Source organism: Argopecten irradians, chromosome 9 (assembly GCF_041381155.1).
Source record: "Argopecten irradians isolate NY chromosome 9, Ai_NY, whole genome shotgun sequence".
NCBI lineage: Eukaryota > Metazoa > Mollusca > Bivalvia > Pectinida > Pectinidae > Argopecten > Argopecten irradians.
Window position 1 is genome coordinate 38302992 of NC_091142.1, and position 23400 is coordinate 38326391.

At 36.9% G+C, this 23400-nt stretch overlaps 2 protein-coding genes across 3 annotated transcripts in view; one reads left to right on the forward strand and one right to left on the reverse strand.

Moving 5' to 3' along the window:
- Positions 1–8949: 8949 nt before the first annotated feature.
- LOC138332270 (vitamin D 25-hydroxylase-like) lies at positions 8950–11710 on the forward strand. The gene is made up of 2 exons (XM_069280292.1): positions 8950–9120; positions 11148–11710. The coding sequence occupies exons 1-2, from the start codon at positions 8964–8966 to the stop codon at positions 11498–11500; spliced, it is 510 nt and encodes a 169-aa protein (XP_069136393.1). The 5' UTR covers positions 8950–8963; the 3' UTR covers positions 11501–11710.
- A 1273-nt stretch (positions 11711–12983) lies between these two features.
- LOC138332271 (NACHT domain- and WD repeat-containing protein 1-like) overlaps positions 12984–23400 on the reverse strand; it is a 36772-nt gene continuing 26355 nt past the window's right edge. Inside the window, exons 19-28 of one of the 2 annotated variants that reach the window (XM_069280293.1) lie at positions 23001–23255; positions 19648–19921; positions 18431–18560; positions 17983–18154; positions 16590–16729; positions 16052–16298; positions 15269–15436; positions 14410–14579; positions 14121–14262; positions 12984–13893 (exon numbers count right to left, since the gene is read on the reverse strand). In XM_069280293.1, coding sequence (XP_069136394.1) covers positions 13673–13893; positions 14121–14262; positions 14410–14579; positions 15269–15436; positions 16052–16298; positions 16590–16729; positions 17983–18154; positions 18431–18560; positions 19648–19921; positions 23001–23255 — 1919 coding nt within the window. In that variant the 3' untranslated portion in view covers positions 12984–13672. Of the gene's footprint in view, positions 13894–14120; positions 14263–14409; positions 14580–15268; positions 15437–16051; positions 16299–16589; positions 16730–17982; positions 18155–18430; positions 18561–19647; positions 19922–23000; positions 23256–23400 lie in introns of those variants that run through there. The other variant, XM_069280294.1, reaches the window with a different exon arrangement.

Here is a 23400-nt window from a genome sequence, read left to right on the forward strand (position 1 = left end):
TGCGACTCTTCAAAATCATCGATCTCGTTTTACATTCCCATTATAAAAATGAAAAGCCGTTTCAGAAAAGTAGTGGGCCTTTAAGTACCAGTCATGCAAATATCCAAAATTTAGTTTTTTGAAATGTGAAAAAAATGTTCCCCTCATAATTCTTGAGCAGACTGGTACTTCAGTAACCGCCTTATATAACTATATCAAACTTTGTTCACTAAGTCAACAACTGACTTAAATCAAATTGGTTCACATAAGTTACATAATGAGAAAAACGTAAACTTTGACTTTAAAAGCCTGCATAACAACATGGCTACGTGCGAGTCTCGTCCTAACACAATATTAAACTATGACAGTTAATATGATTTATGTGACATCCTATTGGAAGTACCTGAGAGGGGACAAACAGGAGACGGCTGTGCTTGCCTCCATGAAGGAGTTATTTAACCTTCTGACCAACACCAATGGCAAACCATTCACCCCACACGCCTATCTAGACCACGCCATCTTCAACGTCTTGTGTGGCCTCTGCTTCAATAAAGTGTAAGTTGGGACTGCCCTATCTCTAGAATGTTAACATGATACTAGCTATAGATAAGCTTAAAAAGATGACCAATAATCTATAATTTAATACATAAGATGTTTAAAATTCAGAGGCGACCAGAAATTATTCACAAAAATAAACAATAAAAAATAAAACATGATTAATTCTTTGATAATCGTGCTCTTAATTTGTTCAAACGTCAAGGATGATTGTGTTTCGATCGCAATTTGTCAAAATGTTTCTTTTATCAAATGTTAGAAATTCAGTGGTGACTAGAAATCGTTCACAAAAGAATTGGTCTGTGAGAGATCTAAGCAATACTCATTTTCCTCTTTACAAACTATTATTGATTGCACAGCTTGTATAGGTCGCACTATCTCGATCTACTGCTATTAATCACTTTATATCTCCTTCCTGCCGCACCTCAAGAAATGATGTCCGTTTTCTTATAAAGGTACGACTTCAACGACTAGACGTTCAATACGTTTATGGACAATCATCAATCAACCAATCAATCAATCAATTCTTTTATTCCTCAAAGATGAGATTTACAAAATAAAAGGATTTCTCAAAACTTTACAGTTTTACATATCAAATGAGTAGTCAGATTCTATTAAAGTCTACATACAGGATATTTTAACAAGGCTTCATTAGAACAATTTTTTGTACTGGTGAAAATGTCTTGACGAAATTTACAGAAATTGTACGCCGTCTTTAAGAAACAGCATATATTCTGCCCTTGAGGTAAACATATTTTTGAATTCTTGGCAGTCCATTCCGAACAGTATTCTCAAAAAGTGTTCGTGGGATATATCATCAATATAAGTGCACACTTCCGGTTCATATGTCGCGAGAATCTTCTCCATGAATTGAATCCTGTCCAATTTCGTATGCTGACACTTAGTAGTAAAATGTAAGACGGGATCTATATACAGTTCTTCACATTTTTCGCACACTGTTTCATTCCAAGTTGGAGCAAAGGCTAGCATTTTGGCAACGTATCGTGTTGTGGGTGTGCAATGTAGTTACCATAATATATGAGGTGAACTGTAGGTAGGCCTACAATATATATATTGGAATCTTAGGAAATCTCCTTCCGCGTGCATTCGATCTCTTAATAACATATTTTCACTGTTAGATATCGATGAGTTAACTATCCTTTTACATATGTTATAAGATGACATTAAAGAGTATAATTTTTCAAAAGCTTTATAATATCAGGAATAAATCCAGTTTGTACAGAAGGTTGATCCAAATACTGGTATAATCGCGACAAAAATATTTGTTTTGGTAATGTTTTTGATGGCAAAGCGATAATAGCTTGTAGAAATAGTAGTTTCTTTTTGTCGATCTCTGCGCCGATTCTTCGCATTCCGAGCATTGGCTCGGCAATGTTTGATCGAGTAGGTTTTATAAAGCACTGGGTTCGGTTTAACGATTTCATGTTGGAAGACATTGATTCGTTGAACGTCTTTGACTAATAGTTTATTCCAGAATTGTGATCCGTATAAAACACTGGGCAGGATGACTTTCCTATACAGCCCGGCGATTACCGTAGGGTTTGCAGTTTTGCAATCTTGACCAAACTTTGTCATCAGATTTAATGATTTCCTTCCTTTTTGAATTCCATTTGATATTGCATCACCAACTTTAAGGTTAGAAGTTATCAGCATTCCAACATGTTTGTACGAAGTTTCGATTGTTAGACTTGTTGTGTTCAATGTCCAATTGTAGTTAGGGTTAATAGTAGTTTTTCCAAAGATTAGGACTGCACTTTTACTTGCATTGTATTCGAACTGCCATGTGTTCGAGTACCGCCCACATATATTTAAAAGTTCTTGTAATGACGCAGGGTTTGTAGCCAATAATGCCAGATCATCTGCTAACGCTGTATTACCACAATTTATCTCAGAGATTCTTGCTCCAAACTTTGTTGATTCTAATTCCTTCAAAAGGTCATTGATATAAATCAGATATAAAAATGTTAAAGTCACTCCTCCTTGACGGATTCCGGACCGTACTGCAATCCAGCGAGATCGAGTTCCATGGGTCATTACGGCTCTTGAAATGTCTGTATAGGAATTACGAATAATTTCAAATGTGTGTCCCCTTATGCCAAAATCATACACTTTCTTCAGAATTCCCTCATGCCATACTGTATTGAATGCTTTACGAGTGTCCAGGAATGCGGCGTATACATTGCTATGTTTTTCGATATTGTAATGAATACATTCTCGAAGGTTGAATGCTACAGTTTCACAACTTAATTTCTTTTGAAATCCTTGTTGTTGTATACACAGTTTGTTTTTCGTCAGTAGGAGCCAATCTTGAAGTCTTAAATGAAGCAACTTTTCCAAGATCTTGTACAATGCTGGTAGCAGCGAAACTGGTCTATAATTGTCCGGATTTTGTTTGGATTTGTTTCCACCTTTGTATATAGGAATAATGATCCCGCATTTCCATGTCTTCGGAATAAAATGATATGTTTGGATTGCTTTCAATAACCGTAGAGTGCATAACAGTAAATTGCGTCCTCCATATTTCAGATGTTCGTTACATACGTTGTCAACACCTGGTGCCTTGTTGAGTTTAGTATCCTGAATAGCATCTCTGAGTTCATTGAATGTAAACGGTGCGTTGAGCATATTTTGAGCCTCTTGATCTGTATATTCTTCGGATAGTGTCATAATATTTTCTCGAAATAGTGGAGTTTGATATATTCCTTCGAAATAACTTGCAAATGCTCCAGATATTTCCCGTGATGTATCATGAGGGTTGTTGTTAAAAATGATTCCTTGACTTCGATCTGTTTTCGGACATTTTCTTTCGCGAATGATTTTCTAAAACAACCTAATGTCACAGTCCGCTGTATTTTCAAGCTCCATTTCAAGCTCTTGTCTGTATTGTTCGTAGGCTAAATCATGGGTAGTTCTAAATAAACGCTTTGCTTCCTTATATTCCTTATATGATTTGTTATGAAATCCTCTTGGTCGACCATCGTAAATCCATTGTTTCCTTGCGTTTAGCGCATGCTTGTGAGCGGTTCTGACAGCACGTGTCCAGTACGGTTTGAGACGTGGGTTCCTATTTACAGGTGGTATTGCCAAGTTTGCTGACATGATTATCGACAAGGTAAGTATTTCCGTATAAGCGTCTATATCATATTGAGTCCTAAGAGGCATATCTTCGAGTAGTTTGAGCCTTTCTGAGAGTTGGCGTTGATATAGAATAAAGTTCTCAACAGTTGCTTTTTTCCAAGATCGCGAATCATCGGATAGTATTGGTTCATTGGAATATGTATGTTGAATAGGAATTAATAAGATACACATTACTAGTAAGTGATCCGACGCGATATCTGTCTCTGCAGTCGCAAATATCTCTGCATGTTGCAAATAAGGTCGAAGCTGCTCGTCAATACATATATAATCCAACATAGATTTCATTGGAGAGAAAGTATATCTGTATCCAGTACAAATGTTGTTTAAGTTTACAATTTTAAGATTCATGTCGTTTATTAAAGTTTTCATTTCGTTGGATTTGTGTCTCAAAGCGTAGTGTTCTGGGGTTTCATTTAATCGCGCATTCAAATCTCCCGCTATGATAACTTTTCCGGTTCGTGAGTAAAAGACGCAAGTATCTCGTAATTGCTGTAATCAATTTCGTTGTTACTTATTTGTATAACGACGATGCGATCTGTACATGAGTTTTCAAGTATATTTACGCTGTGATATATTGTATTTTTAATCATGATAACAGTCTTCTGTTTATCCGTTGTACCGTCTGTGGGCTTAGGCCTTGGAGCAACAAAATAGTCTGAATGAATATCATCAAGAATACTCAACTTATCGTTGTCCACATTTGCCTCCGTGAGGATAATTACGTCACTAGCTGTTTCACTCATAAATTTCTTCACACATAGACCCGAAGATCCGATACCTCTTACATTCCATGTAGTGATAGACAAGTTCATTAAGAGTAATAGTAAGCAAATAAGTAGATTTTATTGTTCATTTTGTAAAGTCTGTAATCCATTTAATTGTTCTATTTGTATCGTTCTGTTCCCCAGCGATCTCTTCGCCCATTGTCTTTGTTCACAAATTGTTCATTATCACTATTATGTGCTCGGCGATGGGAATCTTCTTGGTAGTTACCATTGAAATTGTCTGATTCATAGTCAAATTCAGAATGACGTGTCTCGTCCCTATAATCTTCATGATAATCATAGTCAATTTCATAAGGATTGTGGCGAAAACCCTCCTTCCAATCACGATTATAACTACACTCTGTATCAAAGTCATTTTGACGTGATCTATTATAACGGTACGTCCCTCTCTGATTACTACGAGAGTCAAACCTTCGTCGCGAACCGCTACTGCGACGCGTGAATGTCTCCTGTCTCTGCTTTTCCCATTGGTTACGGTTTACCCAGGGACGACATAGGATATCCTCAGGCCAGAAATCGTCTCTAAGAAGGATATCTGGGTTATCCGTGCTGACGTTGAGTTTTGCCTAGTATGTATTCCCTTTGTTATTGAATAGTACGAGATCAGTGACTTTGATTCCTTTGTCCGTTACATATCTAGTAATACCAGATTCTGTGGATTCGGCACCGATGCCACACAGGTAGAACCGAGCTGATTTTCTCCGTTTTACTCATACAAAGACGTCAGTTGATAACGATTTCATAAAGGAATTTGGACACGGTCTACTAGAGGATGTATTCCCTATTTTGGCCAAACTCTTGCCAAGTCAACAGTACAAAAAAGTGTTGGGTTATTTCAACACAATGCTCGACTTTCTTTTAAACGAATTTAAAGAACACGTTGACAGCTTTGATTCAAGTAAGTGATTTATAAATCTACATTTTACAGTAACGACGGTACATGAATATAGTTTCGTAAAAAAGCATAAATGATACTCAGCATACAATTAGGCGATTGGGTGCCGTAGATCGTGAGTTCGAGGCCCGGATAGGGCTCGAGTCAATAAATTGTCATGCTTTGTTAAATTGTGTTTCTTTGATATGTAATTATTATACAATATAATATAAAATAATGTATTATGCATGCGCAATCATTACTTCATTCCTTATACGACATATTGGCTCGGGTTTTTTTCAGGATGCAATTAATAATTGTTAATATCTTTATCTTGAAGTAAAAAAAAGAAAGTTCAAACTTTTCAATGGTGTCAATGGTGTTAATAGTGTTAAATAAGTAACTATTTTAACTGAAGGAAAATATTAAATCGTTTGTTCTTGTTTTTGATAGAGACAAATGCCATTTGACAGTGGTGGAGAATCTTTAAATCAATTTGATTTCTTAAATTTCTGCTACTGTGGACTTGTTTATCAAAGCTTTTGGACGTTTTTAGTCCGACTATTATGATATTTCCCTGCCTTGAGAATATTACAAGGAAACACAACCCGAGATGTAATTCATGAATGTCCATACGTTAATTGAACATTTATTTATGTTCATCGAGGGTTTAGATTTTATTGTTACGCACAAAGGTAGATCACCTAGTTAAGCTTACGTTTATACCGGCGATGATCCACATCTTTTAACGTTGTCATAAATTGTCATTTCATGATACAATTTTCTACATGGTTCGATGATCCCCATCTATTTGAGCCATGATAAGCGATTAAACACCTTAGCTGATATGTATAGTCATAAAATTTCCGGTCTTACATGAAACTTTCCGTCACAAAAATCTTCACATATATCCTAAAATTTTGCTAAATCTTTCATGGGGTAGTTAGACATATGGCTACCGTATCTAGTTCCGCCAAAATGGCCCATTAATGATATTGTCCCCCGCCTTACAAATTTATCGTACCTAAAAGAATGTAAAGGATGTCACCATATGGTCACCACATGCGCGTTTAAATGGTTATCGCTTAAATAGCGGGTTTCCTTTAGTGGCGGCCCTACATGTTTGTACATGCAGGTCCATCAAATGCAAAATCAACGTCACTGTCAGTAATGTAATCACACATTCGCCAATGTGTTTACAGCGTCATGTTATTGTTACAAGTTGACACGGAAATGTATGCCAGTTATGTCGCTTGTGGTTATGAGTCAGGTTTAGGCGTGAGAAATCCGAGTTATGTCGCTTGGGTTATAGAGTACAGGTTTAGGCAGTGAGAAAATACAGGGTCCCGAAAAATGATAACCACTACCACTACCTGACAACAGTTCTGAGGAAACCCACTATTGTGCGCTTTTCGAGATATATTTAATAAAATCTGAAGTTCTTGACTTGCTTGATATATCCGATGTTTATGTGATATTTTTATACATTAACAATATTTGTTTACTTCTGTTGTTGGCGTAGATAACATTAGGGATGTAACAGACTTTGTAATCCAGACACGTAAAGAAGCCGAGGATGAAGAAGATGCTGAACTGCTGAGTCAGTTAACGGATGTACATCTACGGCAGACAATCGCTGATCTGATCTTCGGTAATGCGTCTCATTGTATTAGGCAGCGTGACATTATACTATAAAGCAGCGTGACATTATATTAGGCAGCGTCTCATTTATTAGGCAGCGTGACATTATCAGGCAGTAATGAAATGTTGTTTTTTGTAATGGTTTCGTCATCTGGTATGAATGTTGCATATGATATTATATGATATGATAAAATTACCCCAATCTGATTAAAATACAGATCCTTATAAACACTCCGTTCAATATAGGATCTGACAATATCCCATATGGGGTCACGTTCGGATGACCTTTTACCACGTGTACTCCAGATCAAATACATTTTCTACACATTTCTACGCCAATTGATAACGCTATTTCGTCCCAGTAAGTGTATACATTTAGCATCGTTGTGCACTTTGGGCGAGATGACTAAGTACACGAAAATAATTCGGACAGCTTTTTCAAACTAGTTCGTCCCCAGTCAAGATTCTGGCAGTGCCAATTTGATTGGCCATTTCCAAAGGTCATCCTGACGTGACCCCTAATGGGATGTTGTCAAATCCTCATATCAAACGTAGTGATAATATGGATCTGTATTTTAATCAGATTGAAATTACCTAACCCGAATTTCAAATCAAGAAATCTTGACACGAAATTGACCGGAAATTCTGATCGATTTCAGATTAAAATTCATTGACCGAAAATTCTGGTCAATTTGTAATCAATTTTAGCTCAAGATTTCTTTAAAGTGTTATTTTACATAAATATATATCTGTTATATTCCGTTCGACGCTTCCCGTACCTTCCTACCTAACTATATGGAGGCGGGATATTTATGTCTTCAGACATTTCGAATTTTCATTGAGCTCCAGTTTGTCTTTATCTAAAATCCGCAATAATAAATTATGATGTAGATACGTTATCAGTTCATCAAAAAATGACAAAAAAGACGAATCTTGTGGGTGTTTTAGATGCTCAAATATTATTTCACATACTTAATCTACACATCTGTTGTTTTTGATATATTTATTCTGTGTTTGCATATTGCAGAGTTGTCTGCCCTTGCGATTAGGTAGTGATTGTGACGTCATGTGGTTGTGGCCGTAACGTCATACTTTAAACAGAACAATAGATACCTACCCCACAAGGGAGGTAACTCTAAAATAAGCAAAAACGGAATTGAGTCTAATGAAAGTTTGTTTTGTCACTAATGTCACAGTATAATCAAAACAGTGTCTTATACAATGCTGGGTATCACAAATTATCCCAAATTACATTATAAATCACGTAACATGATTTTTTTTCCAATAACAGCGGGATTTGAAACCACAAGGTTGACACAGACATGGTGTTTATTGTACCTGGCCGATCATCAATACGTACAAAGGCGTATACAGGCGGAAGTAGACAATGTCGTAGGAGTTACTGTAAACTCACTAATTTTCGCGGCGGTTTGGTTTCGCATTTATCTACCTTCATATTCACAGTTTAAAGTAATATGGATCTATTTTAGATCTAATTTAAATATTGTTTATACTTTTTCGCGCCGGTGAATTTTTGCGATCTCTGCTTTACCGCAAAATACGCGAAATTCTATCGCGCACGAAAATAAGATAGGAGCTCAACGGAAAGATATCAACACATATACTGTGAATATTACTAATTTTTACAACTTGAAATTGTGCTGTTATTACTAATTACTAATTAGAAATACCAATTTTTACAAATGGATCAATTTTTGAATGAATTTTCTAATCGAATTTTCATAACGTCCAAAACAAGAAATCTATTAATTTCCATTTAAAATGACTTAAAATTCAAATTAATTTCTCCCTCTGGATGCAAACTGGTTAACACTTCGAATTCTCAGTAAACGATTACGTACAATGTCTTAGATGAAGGATTCTAGAAAGTTTTCATATTAAAATGATTTTATACCTATGGTGAGATGGCATATTCTAAACATGAATCTTATTCTCATCTCATTTGTATAATGACATCTTACCCACGAGTAGGAAGCGGACGGATGCCAAAGACACAGGACCGCGTTAACCTGCCCTACACCGAAGCCGTGATATACGAGGTGATGAGGATAGCTTCAGTAGTACCGTTTGGTGTGGCACACGCTGCTCGGGTGGATTCCTCAATATGTAAGTACAGTGTCCTATTTAGGATTTAGGATGTGATATGAGTTCTTAGTTTAATGCCATAGACACAGTAAAACTTGCCTTAGCAACTATCTCTGTATAATTTTGTTTTTGTTTGTTTAAAACAACGTCCTATTAACATCCAGGGTCATGTAAGGACGGCCTCTCATGTAGCGGTACGTAGCGTTTGTTTAATGCGAGGTGTGTGTTTTGGGAGTATAGTGTGTTCGCGTTGTGTCTTTTTGTAATGCGGAACTCTTTTTCATAGTGTTATATCAATGAAGCATGTTGCCGAAGATAACAAGCAACACACCCTACCCGATCACATCATACTAAAACCACCTGCTTCATATACCACTTAATCAGAGTCCAAAGTGATCGATTTAAACAAAGTTTGACCTGTGTATAAAGACAACTTGGCTATATAGACCACCTTTTCATTTTATCCTTTTTGCGTGGTCTTCTGCTAGTGACAGAAACAGTTGATAAAGAATGGTAAAACATCTGCAATTCTAAACGATTGTGAAATCAAATCACAGAAAAACAGAAAAACACAATCGGATTACATTATTTCTAATATAAATCTTGACAGACCTGCAAATTACAAGAGGCCCATGGGCCTTAACGGTCACCTGACATGTGATACAAATTAGTTATGTAATTCACTGATGTCTTTTGTTCATGAAATAGGAACATACATTTAATGGGTCTACATACAAAGTTTCATTAAGCTTTGTGCATATTTACCCACATAACTGTGTTCACAAGGTTCAATAATTGTTTTTGCAAAGGGCAATAACTCAGTAAATATGTTAGAGTCGAATCAAGCTTATTATCAAACTTTTTTTGGGATCTTATTAATGTTAGTCTACATAGAAAGTTTTATCAAGCTCGGTGAAAATTTACTCAAGTTATCATGTTCACAAGATTCAATAATTATAAATGCAATGAGCAATAACTCCGTAATTTACAATGTAATCAGGTCGATTCTCAAACTTGTCCTAGATCTTTCCAATTTTAGTCTAAATACAAAGGTTTCATGAAGCTGAGTGCATATTCAGTCAAGTTATCGTATTCACAAGGTCTAATAATAAGTATTAGTGCAAAGAGCAATAACTCCGTAAATTATCGTCGGATAAAGCCGATTTTCGAACTCGTTCGGGTTATTTCTAATGTTTAGTCTACATACAAAATTTCATTATTGTGTTCACAAGGTTCAATAACTATTATTGCAAAGGGCAATAACTCCGTAAGTTATAATCGAATAATGTTGATTTTCGAACTTGTCCAAGATCTATTCAATGTTAGTCTACATACTTTCATTAAGCTCGGTTTATATTTACTAACGTTATCGCGTTCAAAAGGTCCAATAGTAAATGTTAGTGCAAGGGGTAATAACTCCGTAAAGTACCGTTGAACCATTCTGATTTTCGATCTCGTCCGAGATCGTTCCAAAGTTAGTCTACACACAAAGTTTGATTAAGCTCGGTTTATATTTACTCAAGTTATTGCGTTCACAAAGTCCAATAATTATTATTAGTGCAAAGGGCAATTACTCCGTAAATTACTGTCGAATCATGTTGATTTTCGAATCGTCCGAGATCTTTCCAATTTAGTCTAAATACAAAGTTTCATTAAGCTCGGTTTACATTTACTCAAGTTATCGCGTTAACAATGAAATGTTAACGGACGTCGCGCACTACGGACAGCGCACGACGGACGACGACGGAAAAAGACTCTCGCAATTGGTCACCATGACCTATGGTCAAGTGACCTAAAAATGGTCAATGGAAGGACATGTGTTTGTCAAACTCTTCTGAAAATAGCATCTAACGTCAATCAATTTGATCTGCGTTGGTCAAACCAACGTTCTCTGTAACCACACACACAAAACGCCCTATAAATACATATTATATAATTTCACTTTGACTTCACTTTTCTTTGTGATTAATTTATGATAATCCAAAGGATACAACAGTTGTGGTCGCACCGATCTTTACCATGTTTTATATGAATTTCACTTTTTCTAGGTGGTTATGACATTCCAAAGGACACAACTGTCGTGATCAGCCATTGGGCCCTACACAATGATCCAAAGCACTGGGATCAGCCTCAGGTATTCAACCCCGACAGATTCCTGACTCCCGAAGGTAAGCTTGCTCCAACTCCCCAGAGTTGGCTCCCTTTCTCTGTCGGAAATAGAGCATGTCTTGGAGGGCCTGCTGCAAAGCAAGAGCTTATGCTGATGATTCCGATGATTCTCCAAGAATTCAACCTGAAACTGCCACCAGGTGTCGCCGCTGACTACTCACCGGAAGCGTCTGGACTGACAGGATACATGGCAAATAAATATTTGATAACAGCCGAGAAAAGATCTGCATAAAGCTGAATAAAGAGATATTCGTCAATGTGTACGATCAATGGAATCCTACGAAGAAATCATCCAATTGTTTGTATAATTATTTTATTTTAAAATGAAAGATGGAACATATTGTTTAAATTTTCTATGTATACATAAAATAAATATAGTAAGATATAAAAAAATTACATACACTTAATATCATAACAAATAAAATGTGTTGAAATAACATCCACATCTCTGCCATTGGATGGTAAATTCTGCAAACATTTAACATTTGATTGTTCTTAAAGCATGGACTATGAACACTTTTGATCTATAGTACATTGTAACTCGTTTAGCATTAAATATCCGAACTTACAATATTTATATTTAGCTGGCTTTTGAATTGAATAAAATATTTATAGCATGAAAATATTCAATGAATAACAAAAATATTATATACTTCCATAAATATGCATCTAAAAGATCTATATACATGTAACAATATAAACGAAAACTTAACATCGTAAAAATAAATATTTAAGGTGCATGTATCCTTACAAAAGTGTTTTACTTATAGTTTCAGTTTAACCACATTTTGACCCTGGAATACTTACATTTTGTTAAATTCAAAACACAATATAGGTATCTTCTTGAGTGAAACTTTTGGGTAAAATAATACAAAATGGATTGTAAAACATTACAATGGAAAACTACATTGTACTGCTCGTTCACTGACTTTGGTCTCTAATTAAACAACATTAGATCTAAAAGGGTCTTGTGTACATTAAAGGAAACCCATATTGACATGTCCATATCTGTAATTATTTATCAGTTCATAAATTTGATTGTAGCTACAAATTAGACAAAATAATTATGTTGGTAGTATACTTACAATATGAGTTTTATGTCATTATTGTAACTAATACATCTATGATCTTACATGAGTATTCATTTCATACGAAATTTTACGAACGAAGCTTTTATTTTTGCAAGCTTTGACGATCAAAAATAAAAAAAAATCGACACACATTTCATAAACTTTCATATAAATTCAACACATATTTAAGATACTTTTTATCACATGAATGCAACAAACTTCATTTCTACATTGCGAAGAATGTCAACGCCAAAATATACTGCAAAATTCCGGTGGCGGCACGTCATTTTCCGTGCGTCATGTAAATTTCCCAGGTGTCACGTCATTTTCCTTTGCGTCATATGTCATTTCCCAGGTGTCACGTCATTTTCCTTGCGTCATATGTCATTTCCCAGGTGTCACGTCATTTTCCTTTGCGTCATATGTCATTTCCAAGGCGTCACGTCATTTTCCTTGCGTCATGTCATTTCCCAGGTGTCACGTCATTTTCCTTTGCGTCATATGTCATTTCCCAGGTGTCACGTCATTTTCCTTGCGTCATGTCATTTCCCAGGCGTCACGTCATTTCCTTGCGTCATATGTCATTTCCCAGGCGTCACGTCATTTTCCGTGCGTCATGTCATTTCCCAGGGCGTCATTTTCCTTTGCGTCATATGTCATTTCCCAGGCGTCACGTCATTTTCCGTGCGTCATGTCATTTCCCAGGTGTCACGTCATTTTCCTTGCGTCATGTCATTTCCCAGGTGTCACGTCATTTTCCTTTGCGTCATGTCATTTCCCAGGCGTCACGTCATTTTCCTTGCGTCATGTCATTTCCCAGGCGTCACGTCATTTTCCTTGCGTCATATGTCATTTCCCAGGTGTCACGTCATTTTCCTTTGCGTCATATGTCATTTCCAAGGCGTCACGTCATTTTCCTTGCGTCACTTTATTGTTTCCGTCATGAATCACAAAAATAATTTTGTTGGTCACGCCAACGAAAATCTTTCTTCGTTATATTGCACTCGTGACATAAAATATGTAAACTATCGCACGGTAAAAGTCACTGGCTATCAGACGGATCATGTAGATATTTCATTTCATAAATACGTCATCACAAATGAAAGTAAAAGTTTTATGGTTGTTGCGAAATATACGTGTGTGGAATAACAAACTAACGTTAAGCATGTGTACGGTCCTTTTTTTTAATTTTCTTTTATATTGATTTGTTCCCATACATTGACATTAAATCAATACGCTAACCATTCTATTCAATATGCATCATCTTCATCGCAATCTTTCATAACCACAACTTCATTTTCTGATAAATCTTTGTCATCATTGTTATTTTTTTGTCAGTCATCAAAATCATCGTAATCGTCGTCGTCATCATCTGCATACTCATCGTCTTCAAAAAATTCCTGATCCTCATCCTCTTCGTCCTCCTCATCCTCCTCATCTTTATCATCGTCGTCGTCATGATCATTGTTTGTTTCATCATCATCGTCATCAGGATCAAATTCGTCAATTTTTTCATCTTCATCTTTATTGTTTATCTCAATGGTGATATCACATTCTGTAAATGGTCAACACAAAAGCAACATGTCAGAGGAATGCTGAAGTATTTAAAACTGTATTTAATTATAATAGTAAGTTAAATTATCATATCGTGTCATACCTCGGCCTTGTTTTCCGTTTTTATATACAACAATGATCTTATATTCAGTTTTAAGTTAACCATTACGAGAGAAATGATCTCACCTTCACCTTAGAAATTAAGCACCAGGGGAGAAATGACCTTACCTTGACCTTGGAAGTTGGCTGGACATTCTGACAGGACAGTAGACTGGACACCAGGGGCCACTAATGTCCAGTGTATCACACTACAGTCTGCCAATAGGCAGATCAAACTCAGACCATCCGGATAGAATTTTACCATCTGAATCTAAAACCCAAGAGAGCATACAATCTCACAAATAGTACTGTTCAATACCGCTTTTGCGCTAAGTTTCATTGCGCCAAAATTAGTAAGTTTACTTGAAGCCTTTATCATATAAACTGTTCAGTTTCAATCATTTATATATGTGTATACCTTATGGTCCAGTAAGTAAGTCGCTAAACACGTCAACGATTTTTTATCCCACATTCGTATTGAATTCTCTTCTCCATAATTTGCCATAGAAACAAAGTATGGACTTTTCTCGTTGTTTTCCACAAGATGAGGCAGTTCCGTATGTCCTTCTAGTCTCCTTATCAGTTCACCTACAAAATTAGAACGAATATACGTACCCGGCCTACTATATCTTTCGGCCGACACCGTTTTCTGTCTAAAAGTCTTTTGAGCTACAATATTGTAGCTACTACAAAATACGATCACAAATATGTTCTTCCACAGTTTTGGCATCTTTAAAATCAAAATTACCTGTCTTTAAGCTAAATTGATATTGATTCAATGATTTTTCCCTCTGATTTTAACGAGTTCAGATGATTGTGTGAAAGACAAACAATATGCAAAGTAACGTTAAAATTTTTTCTCACGACCTAGCTTGCCGATGTCATGCTTCATGATTTTCTTAATTTCGCGATTTAATTTCATCGGTAAATAAGTTGGTTTCCAGTATGTACATGTACATATTAATCTAATGCGCACAATAATAGTATCCGTTCGTTTATGACCAGTAAGTGACATGGGAGACGTCTAATACCTAAAACGTTTTCGATTGTAGGTTTGACTGGAGAGACCTAGATGTTCGTGAAATGAAATAAAGGCGTTTTACTTTTTGTGACCCTCAGGCAGAATATCCTAACCTTCAGAGAGAGAAAGAAATAGTCTTTCAAGCCTCGGGATTTTTACAATATTTTGTTACAATATTTTGTAACCCTCGGTTAGAATATCTCTGACATTTACATCCACATAAAAATAGTCCTATAATATTACATGTGAGACCTACCTGTCCTGACGTTCCATACTCGGAGGAAGAGGTCATTACTGGAGGTCACCAAACGATCGTCATCCAGAAGTATGGCATTGTCCACGTCTATATCCTGGTTGCTAAGGACGCCCTCTTTAGCATACTTCCGGTAGTATTCGTCATCCAGGCACCAATGGGATTCCTTTTCTGAAGACATCACATGATTGTGTACTAGATAAACTTAACAGCAGACGTCTACATTTATTCATAATAAATGAATATGACTACAACAGTATTCTGATGAACATCTACAGAGTGTGTCATCAAAATATTCAGACTTGAACTACTTTTTCCCTCCACCCCTAGGTCACCAAATGTAATCCCATGTGGGGCAGTCGTCAGGTACTGACCGCATGCCAGTGATTTTTCTTCGGTACACTGGGTTTCCTTCACCATCAAACCTCGCACGTCCTTAAATGACCCTGATTGTTGGTATTGGGCATAAAACTAAACAAACCAAACAATGAAATACTTTTTCATACGTGAATAAGACTTCAAATTGGTCTTCAATGAAGAGTGCAAACAAAAATCGATACTGTAAATTCCGCGATTTACTGTTTGAAACTTAGTCGCCGGAGTAATTTAGCGAATTATCGTTGTAGCATTTTAAAGTCACATTCTTACGACAGAATATAATACGTGAAATCATGATTTTGATAATTTCACGAGGTATTAAATTTTGTGAACTAGGATGGATCCGAGAATTTGGCGAAATCGAAACCCCCGCGAATATTATCAACTAATTAGTAAACCTGGCCTCACCTTGTTGTATGCTGTACACTACTACACAGCCCACGGTATTCATTTTTCCCTGGATGACGGGGTCTGGAAAACGTTTATATGTGTTTACGGCCAGATAAGAACCGTCCTGCGGCAGGTAAGCGCCATAGAACACACTGTCTCGTGATGTCATCTTCAAAATCTTTAAACACACATTCTTCATGTAGTCAAAGACAACTATAGGCCCTTCCTCTTCAATATAACAGGCCATTATATTTGTCTTGTTCACCTACAGCAAAACATCCCTATTAATTATTTGAAACATGTTTACAAAAAAAAAATACAGAAAATCTGATATAACAAAAAATACCAAACCAGTCACAGAAAAGGAAAACCTTTACGGCTTAGTGTCGGTCATGAATAATAAGAAGTATAATGTATTAATTTTTCAGAAGCATTGGCATTTTTAAGAATTTCGGTGACTGTTTTGGATAATGTGGTGATTCTAACAGAGAAACCTTCTATCTAGTGTATGGTTATACATCCGTGTCTAGCTAGTGCTCAGAATATCTGAACTTACCCTGAGTGTAGATTGATCAAATTTGTTGCATTGCTTTTTCTCCCTAATTTCCGGTGGTGCGTGTATAAGGTTCACAGTTTTCCCAGTCTCTATATCATATGTCTTAAAACCATGTTTTCCTTGCGTTAGTGTCAAGATTTCTGAAAACAAAATCACAAAATTTAAAGAAAACCTGAACATATTATGAATATTTCGTTAACGCTGCAGTCTCCGCGGTTTGTTGAGCTTTACAAAGCCGAATGACTATTTCAGAATTAGTTATTGACTTTTAACCGTCTTTTGAACAACTTAGCATGCAACTTATGACGAGCAATCTATTTATTCTATTTTTTTTCTCTTTGACTTGTCATTTTCTTCTTTTCTTTTGGGAAGTATACATGGTAATGATGTTTTTTGTAAAAAAATAATCGTTTAATCGCTGGTAGATTTTAACAAACATATATTATGTATTATTGTTTCTGTCATACATAATTTCGCTATTTGAGTCAAATATTACTCTTGGCATTCCTTTACCCTGTAAAATTACCCTATTCCTAAACCCAATATCAAATAGAACAAGAGGCCCAAGAGGCCTTGACGGTCACCTGAGTGCTGATACAGAAAGAGCATTGCAAAGTTGGTTCAAATCTGTAAAAAATATTTACGAATTAGAATAAATTTTACAGTTGAACCTTCGTATCAGAATTTTTATTTCTTGTTTTTCATTTTGATAGTTAGTGTATTATGTTACCAAACCTTATGCTTAAAATTCCAATTTGCTTTGCCAACGTTAAACAACAAAACCAAACTAGAAGTCAGTCAGTGTCAGTGATTTTATTAATTTCACTTTTTCATCTATGAAGATTATTTGGTTCCATCAAATCTGTGAATTCAGAAGAAGATTTTTGAAGTTTCAGGCCCCTGGGGGTCGGTCATGGAAAATATGTTTATATGATTCAATGACCATCTCATAGAGATAATTCTGACAATATTTGACTAATTTTCTATTATGAATGACCACATAATGCTCCAAAATGTGTCTTCACTATATAAACTATAATAAACTTAACCCCCTCCCCAGGGAGAAACCTGAGACCCCAGGGTTATATTATTCACAATTTTTGTAGAGAGCCTTGAGACCTTTCTATCTATGAAGAGTATTTGTTTCTACCACATCTGTGAAGTGGATTTTTGAAATTTAAGTCAATTTTACCCCTTTTGGTCCCTCCCACAGGGAGTCATATAAAAATTTAAATTGTTTACGAACACACGACGGATGACGCACGACGCACGACGACGGACAAAAGTCGATTGGAAAAGGTCACTTGAGACTTCGTCACAGGTGACCTAAGTAGCAATACAACAGTAAAACGTCTATGTTAAATATCCTTATCATCTCAAAGATTGATGTTACCTTTTCCATCTTTGATTATCTCCATTTTTCCATTGTAGCGGCTAAGTTTCCCTTCAAACACCCGTGTTACAGTCAGTGTGTTTAGATCCAAGATTTTGATCTTCCTCGTGTCGGTTGCTATGGCAACCTCAGTTTCACTGATACACAGCATGGACTTCGGAAGTCCATCGTTCTAGATGAGGTAAATGCAAAAGCATCTGAACAATTACTGTGAATAATTACTTGAATACTAACATGTGTTTTAATTTTGATACAGCTCCTGAGTACGCGTCAGTCTACGTGTATGTAATACGTTTACGCTCAGAGCGGGTGATATCTAACAAGTTCATGGTCAAAATGGATTTGAGCACAAACAACCTTAAAACAGATAAACAAAAATAGTGATAAACATTATTACATTAAGATAATAATGTCAGGTAAAAGTTATTCATTTTTAGAGAAACATTACCACTGTTCCACGGCGGACGACCTTCCTTGACAATACATCATATACCATGATGGCACCAAGTCTGTAGTTCTCGTTTTTCGAACGCACCGCCATGGCGATATACCGCGAGTTCAACAGGTTACAGAAGCAGCTACATAAAGCAACAAACATCGTTATGTTAACCGAGACAAAACTATTGTAAACTTTCTTTCGCGGTTATTAAATTTCGCGATTTCCGTTTCAAAATATTTTCGGGGAGATTGAGTTTAGTTTAGTTTACTTAATTTAAAAGTTAAAATTTAAGCTGGAACTTTGTAGAGAAAACAGCAAACCCTTGCGTCACTATGTAATTTTACTTACACATTTTCATTCGGCCAGTGTCTCAATTTCATCAATATATCTTAATTTAGAAAAATACTCTGACAATTCCACAAAGGAAGGTATTGATATATTAGATAAGAAAAGAATGATAAGCTCTTCTTGAGAGATGTTTTAGTAATGGTTTGGGTCAGAATGAAAAGAAAAGAAATATGATATTTTCATATCTTTTTAATGGCATAATGCTACAGAAAAGTTAAATATTTTAAGTTCAAGTACTGACGTCTACTGTTAAGATAAAATAAACTAATTCACGAAATTGATAATGACCCGTAAAGCAAATTAATAGTCTTATACAGTGTACTAATGTAGTGTTCGGTCAATATAAATACAACACAGACAGGATGTTAAAAGGACGTTAATATAACGAACCAAAAGAAGTCATTGACAATCGAACATACAGTTGAATATCACTTGAAAATGACTGATGATAGTACAGTAAAGCAGCTATTACGAACCTCCAGTGGCCAAGAAAGTAAGTTTGTAATACGTATATTTCGTTCAAAACATACTACAAAAGTATTATTCAAAAACGTGATTGGGAATCAAAACCATTGTGTTTAAACCATAAATTTGGTGTAAGCATGCTTTAATACTGTATAGTTGGTTTAGTGAAATAAAGTCCTTGCCAATATGTGAATCTATCCAAATTCGCAAAATTTAACACATTTCGAAATTGATCGAATTCGTAGTTATACGTGTTTTAGTCTGTCGTGAGAATAAAACTTACAGTGGCAATAAAGATAGTCCGCGAAAACAAATGCCGGCGACTAAGTTACAAACAGTAAATCGCAAAATTATAAACCCGCCAAATTTAACAACTATACAGTAACTATTTGTCACATAAATAAAGTTTTTACCTGACTGATATGCCTAGAGGTGTTTGGGAAGTAATTGCTTGCTTTTCTGGCCGTGTTACGTCCCAGACTCGTACTCCACTATCGCCCTCACATACTGTTACTAGAATCTTCCATGACGCGCTGGCTATCCTTGCGATACCGGATCGATGAGGTAGGATGACCTTTCTCTCCTCTGTGTCAAGGTCATATACGATAATATCGTGAAAATTCGAGAAATACATCTTTTTGCAGTCTGGAGTATATCGTAACCATTGTCCTACATCGCTTGTATTTCCTGAAAACAGAAATTTATAAAAAGTTTCATAAAACAAAATTGTATCAATATGATTGACCGTGCCATTTTCAAAGGACCAAAGACTCAACATATTTGCGGATTCTCTTGTTTTTGCAAAATTCAACAATCGACTTTGTTTCTTTACACACGGAAATCATTTTCCATATCCATTGTAGTGATTTATTTTAAAACTTTAATAGTACGACTCATTCATAACTGCTTCCGATTTCTTTATTTTTTTAACTGGATCAGTTCATGAAAAAACTGATTTATCAAATTACCATTATTCCTTCCCTCGTATTCAAAATATATTTCAAATATCACCAGACTAGTATAATTACGATTTACAGCTGATTTCTGTCGAGGTTAGGATGATCATGATATGATAACCACCTCACAATAAATTTAAATTATCGCAAAGTTAAAGACGCTGACGAATGGTATTTTCTCTATGAAAATCATAGGCAGTAGAATAGGTATTTTTCTTCAGTTACCAAAGTTACTTACTTTATACCATTGCCATCATTAAAACCTTCTAGCTTCTTATCTTATATATATCTTATATACAAAAGTATCAAAAATACTTAATTGTGTTCCGAAAACAAATGCACGGCACTATTTCTTATATATAGAAAAAATTATTGATTGCAAATGTACCAAAAGCAAAATAAATTATTTTATATTACTTTTGTGTTAATTAGACATATATATACACCATTAAACACCAATTATTGTTCAAATGATGGATATCATTTATGCTCTGTCGGCAAATGTACGTCCAAAAAAACAAGAGGCCCAGAGGGCCTGTATCGCTCACCTGGTTTGTAATGCCAAGTAATATTCTGAATACAGGTTCATTGTTTCTTTTCTGAAGGAATTATAATATTAACCTCTAAATCCCCTATTGGGCCCCACCCCTCCTGCCCCCAGGGGGTCAGAGCCAAAATTTACACAAGTTCTGTTTCCCCTTCCCCCAAGGATGTTTATGGCTAAATTTGGTCACAATCCAAGCAAAACTCTATGACTAGTAGCGATTTAAAGGATTTGCCTCTATTTCCTCTATTGGGCCCAACCCCTCCAGCCCCCGGGGGGCCAGAGCCAAAATTTATATAAGTTCTGTTCTGTTCCCCTTCCCCAAAGGATGTTTGTGGCCAAATTTGGTTACAATCCATGTAGAACTCTATGACTAGTAGCGATTTAAAGGATTTACCTCTATTTCCCCTATTGGGCTCCGCCCCTCCTGCCCTCGGGGGTCCAGAGCCAAAATTCATACAAGTTCTGTTCCCCTTCCCCCAAGGATGTTTGTGGCCAAATTTGGTTACATTCCATTCAGAACTCTATGACTAGTAGCGATTTAAAGGATTTACCTCTATTTCCCCTATTGGGCCCCGCCCCTCCTGCCCCCGGGGGGTCAGAGCCAAAATTTATACAAGTTCTGTTCCCCTTCCCCCAAGGATGTTTGTGGCCAAATTTGGTTACATTCCATTCAGAACTCTATGACGAGTAGCGATTTAAAGGATTTACCTCTATTTCCCCTATTGGGCCCCGCCCCTCCTGCCCCCGGGGGGTCAGAGCCAAAATTTATACAAGTTCTGTTCCCCTTCCCCCAAGGATGTTTGTGGCCAAATTTGGTTACATTCCATTCAGAACTCTATGACTAGTAGCGATTTAAAGGATTTACCTCTATTTCCCCTATTGGGCCCCGCCCCTCCTGCCCCCGGGGGACCAGAGCCAAAATTTATACAAGTTCTGTTCCCCTTCCCCCAAGGATGTTTGTGGCCAAATTTGGTTACATTCCATGCAGAACTCTAGGACAAGTAGCGATTTATAGGATTTACCTCTATTTCCCCTATTGGGCCCCGCCCCTCCTGCCCCCGGGGGGTCAGAGCCAAAATTTATACAAGTTCTGTTCCCCCTCCCCTAAGGATGTTTGTGGCCAAATTTGGTTACAATCCATGCAGAACTCTAGGACAAGTAGCGATTTATAGGATTTACCTCTATTTCCCATATTGGGCCCCGCCCCTCCTGCCCCCGGGGGGTCAGAGCCAAAATTTATACAAGTTCTGTTCCCCCTCCCCCAAGGATGTTTGTGGCCAAATTTGGTTACATTCCATTCAGAACTCTATGACTAGTAGCGATTTAAAGGATTTACCTCTATTTCCCCTATTGGGCCCCGCCCCTCCTGCCCCCGGGGGGTCAGAGCCAAAATTTATACAAGTTCTGTTCCCCTTCCCCCAAGGATGTTTGTGGCCAAATTTGGTTACATTCCATTCAGAACTCTATGACGAGTAGCGATTTAAAGGATTTACCTCTATTTCCCCTATTGGGCCCCGCCCCTCCTGCCCCCGGGGGGTCAGAGCCAAAATTTATACAAGTTCTGTTCCCCTTCCCCCAAGGATGTTTGTGGCCAAATTTGGTTACATTCCATTCAGAACTCTATGACTAGTAGCGATTTAAAGGATTTACCTCTATTTCCCCTATTGGGCCCCGCCCCTCCTGCCCCCGAGGGACCAGAGCCAAAATTTATACAAGTTCTGTTCCCCCTCCCCCAAGGATGTTTGTGGCCAAATTTGGTTACATTCCATGCAGAACTCTAGGACAAGTAGCGATTTATAGGATTTACCTCTAATTCCCCTATTGGGCCCCGCCCCTCCTGCCCCCGGGGGGTCAGAGCCAAAATTTATACAAGTTCTGTTCCCCCTCCCCTAAGGATGTTTGTGGCCAAATTTGGTTACAATCCATGCAGAACTCTAGGACAAGTAGCGATTTATAGGATTTACCTCTATTTCCCATATTGGGCCCCGCCCCTCCTGCCCCCGGGGGGTCAGAGCCAAAATTTATACAAGTTCTGTTCCCCCTCCCCCAAGGATGTTTGTGGCCAAATTTGGTTACAATCCATGCAGAACTCTATGACTAGTAGCGATTTAAAGGAAATGTTGACGGACGGACGGACGGACGGACGGACGACGGACGCCGCGCCATGACATAAGCTCACCGGCCCTTCGGGCCAGGTGAGCATCTTTAATATAACCGCTAAAATAATTATATGTAGTGTTATTTGTGCTTTATTTTTAATTACCTTTAATAACCCTCGTCTGCTGTAGTGTTTCTGTACTATAGAAGAGGAAATCCCCATCCGACATGCAGGACGCGACGAAGTTTTTCTCGTCGGGGGAGATACAGACTAAATCCACGGACAATATCGCTTCATCACGTGATCCCTTTGGGGGTGGTTTGTACACATCAATCCAGTTGGAGAATTCTTCTTTCTCAAGGTCGAGCAAGGCGACCTTGAATAATTCAATTTCTACCACTATGATCAATCGGCCTGACCCTGTTCAAAATATATATTTCAACTTAATTATGGTTCAATAAATCCATGCATACCATGAATGATATTCAAATGAAAATTCGGAAAATATCAAATCGCTACCATAATTGCAATTTCCAAAATCAAAACACTACGACCAACCATTGTA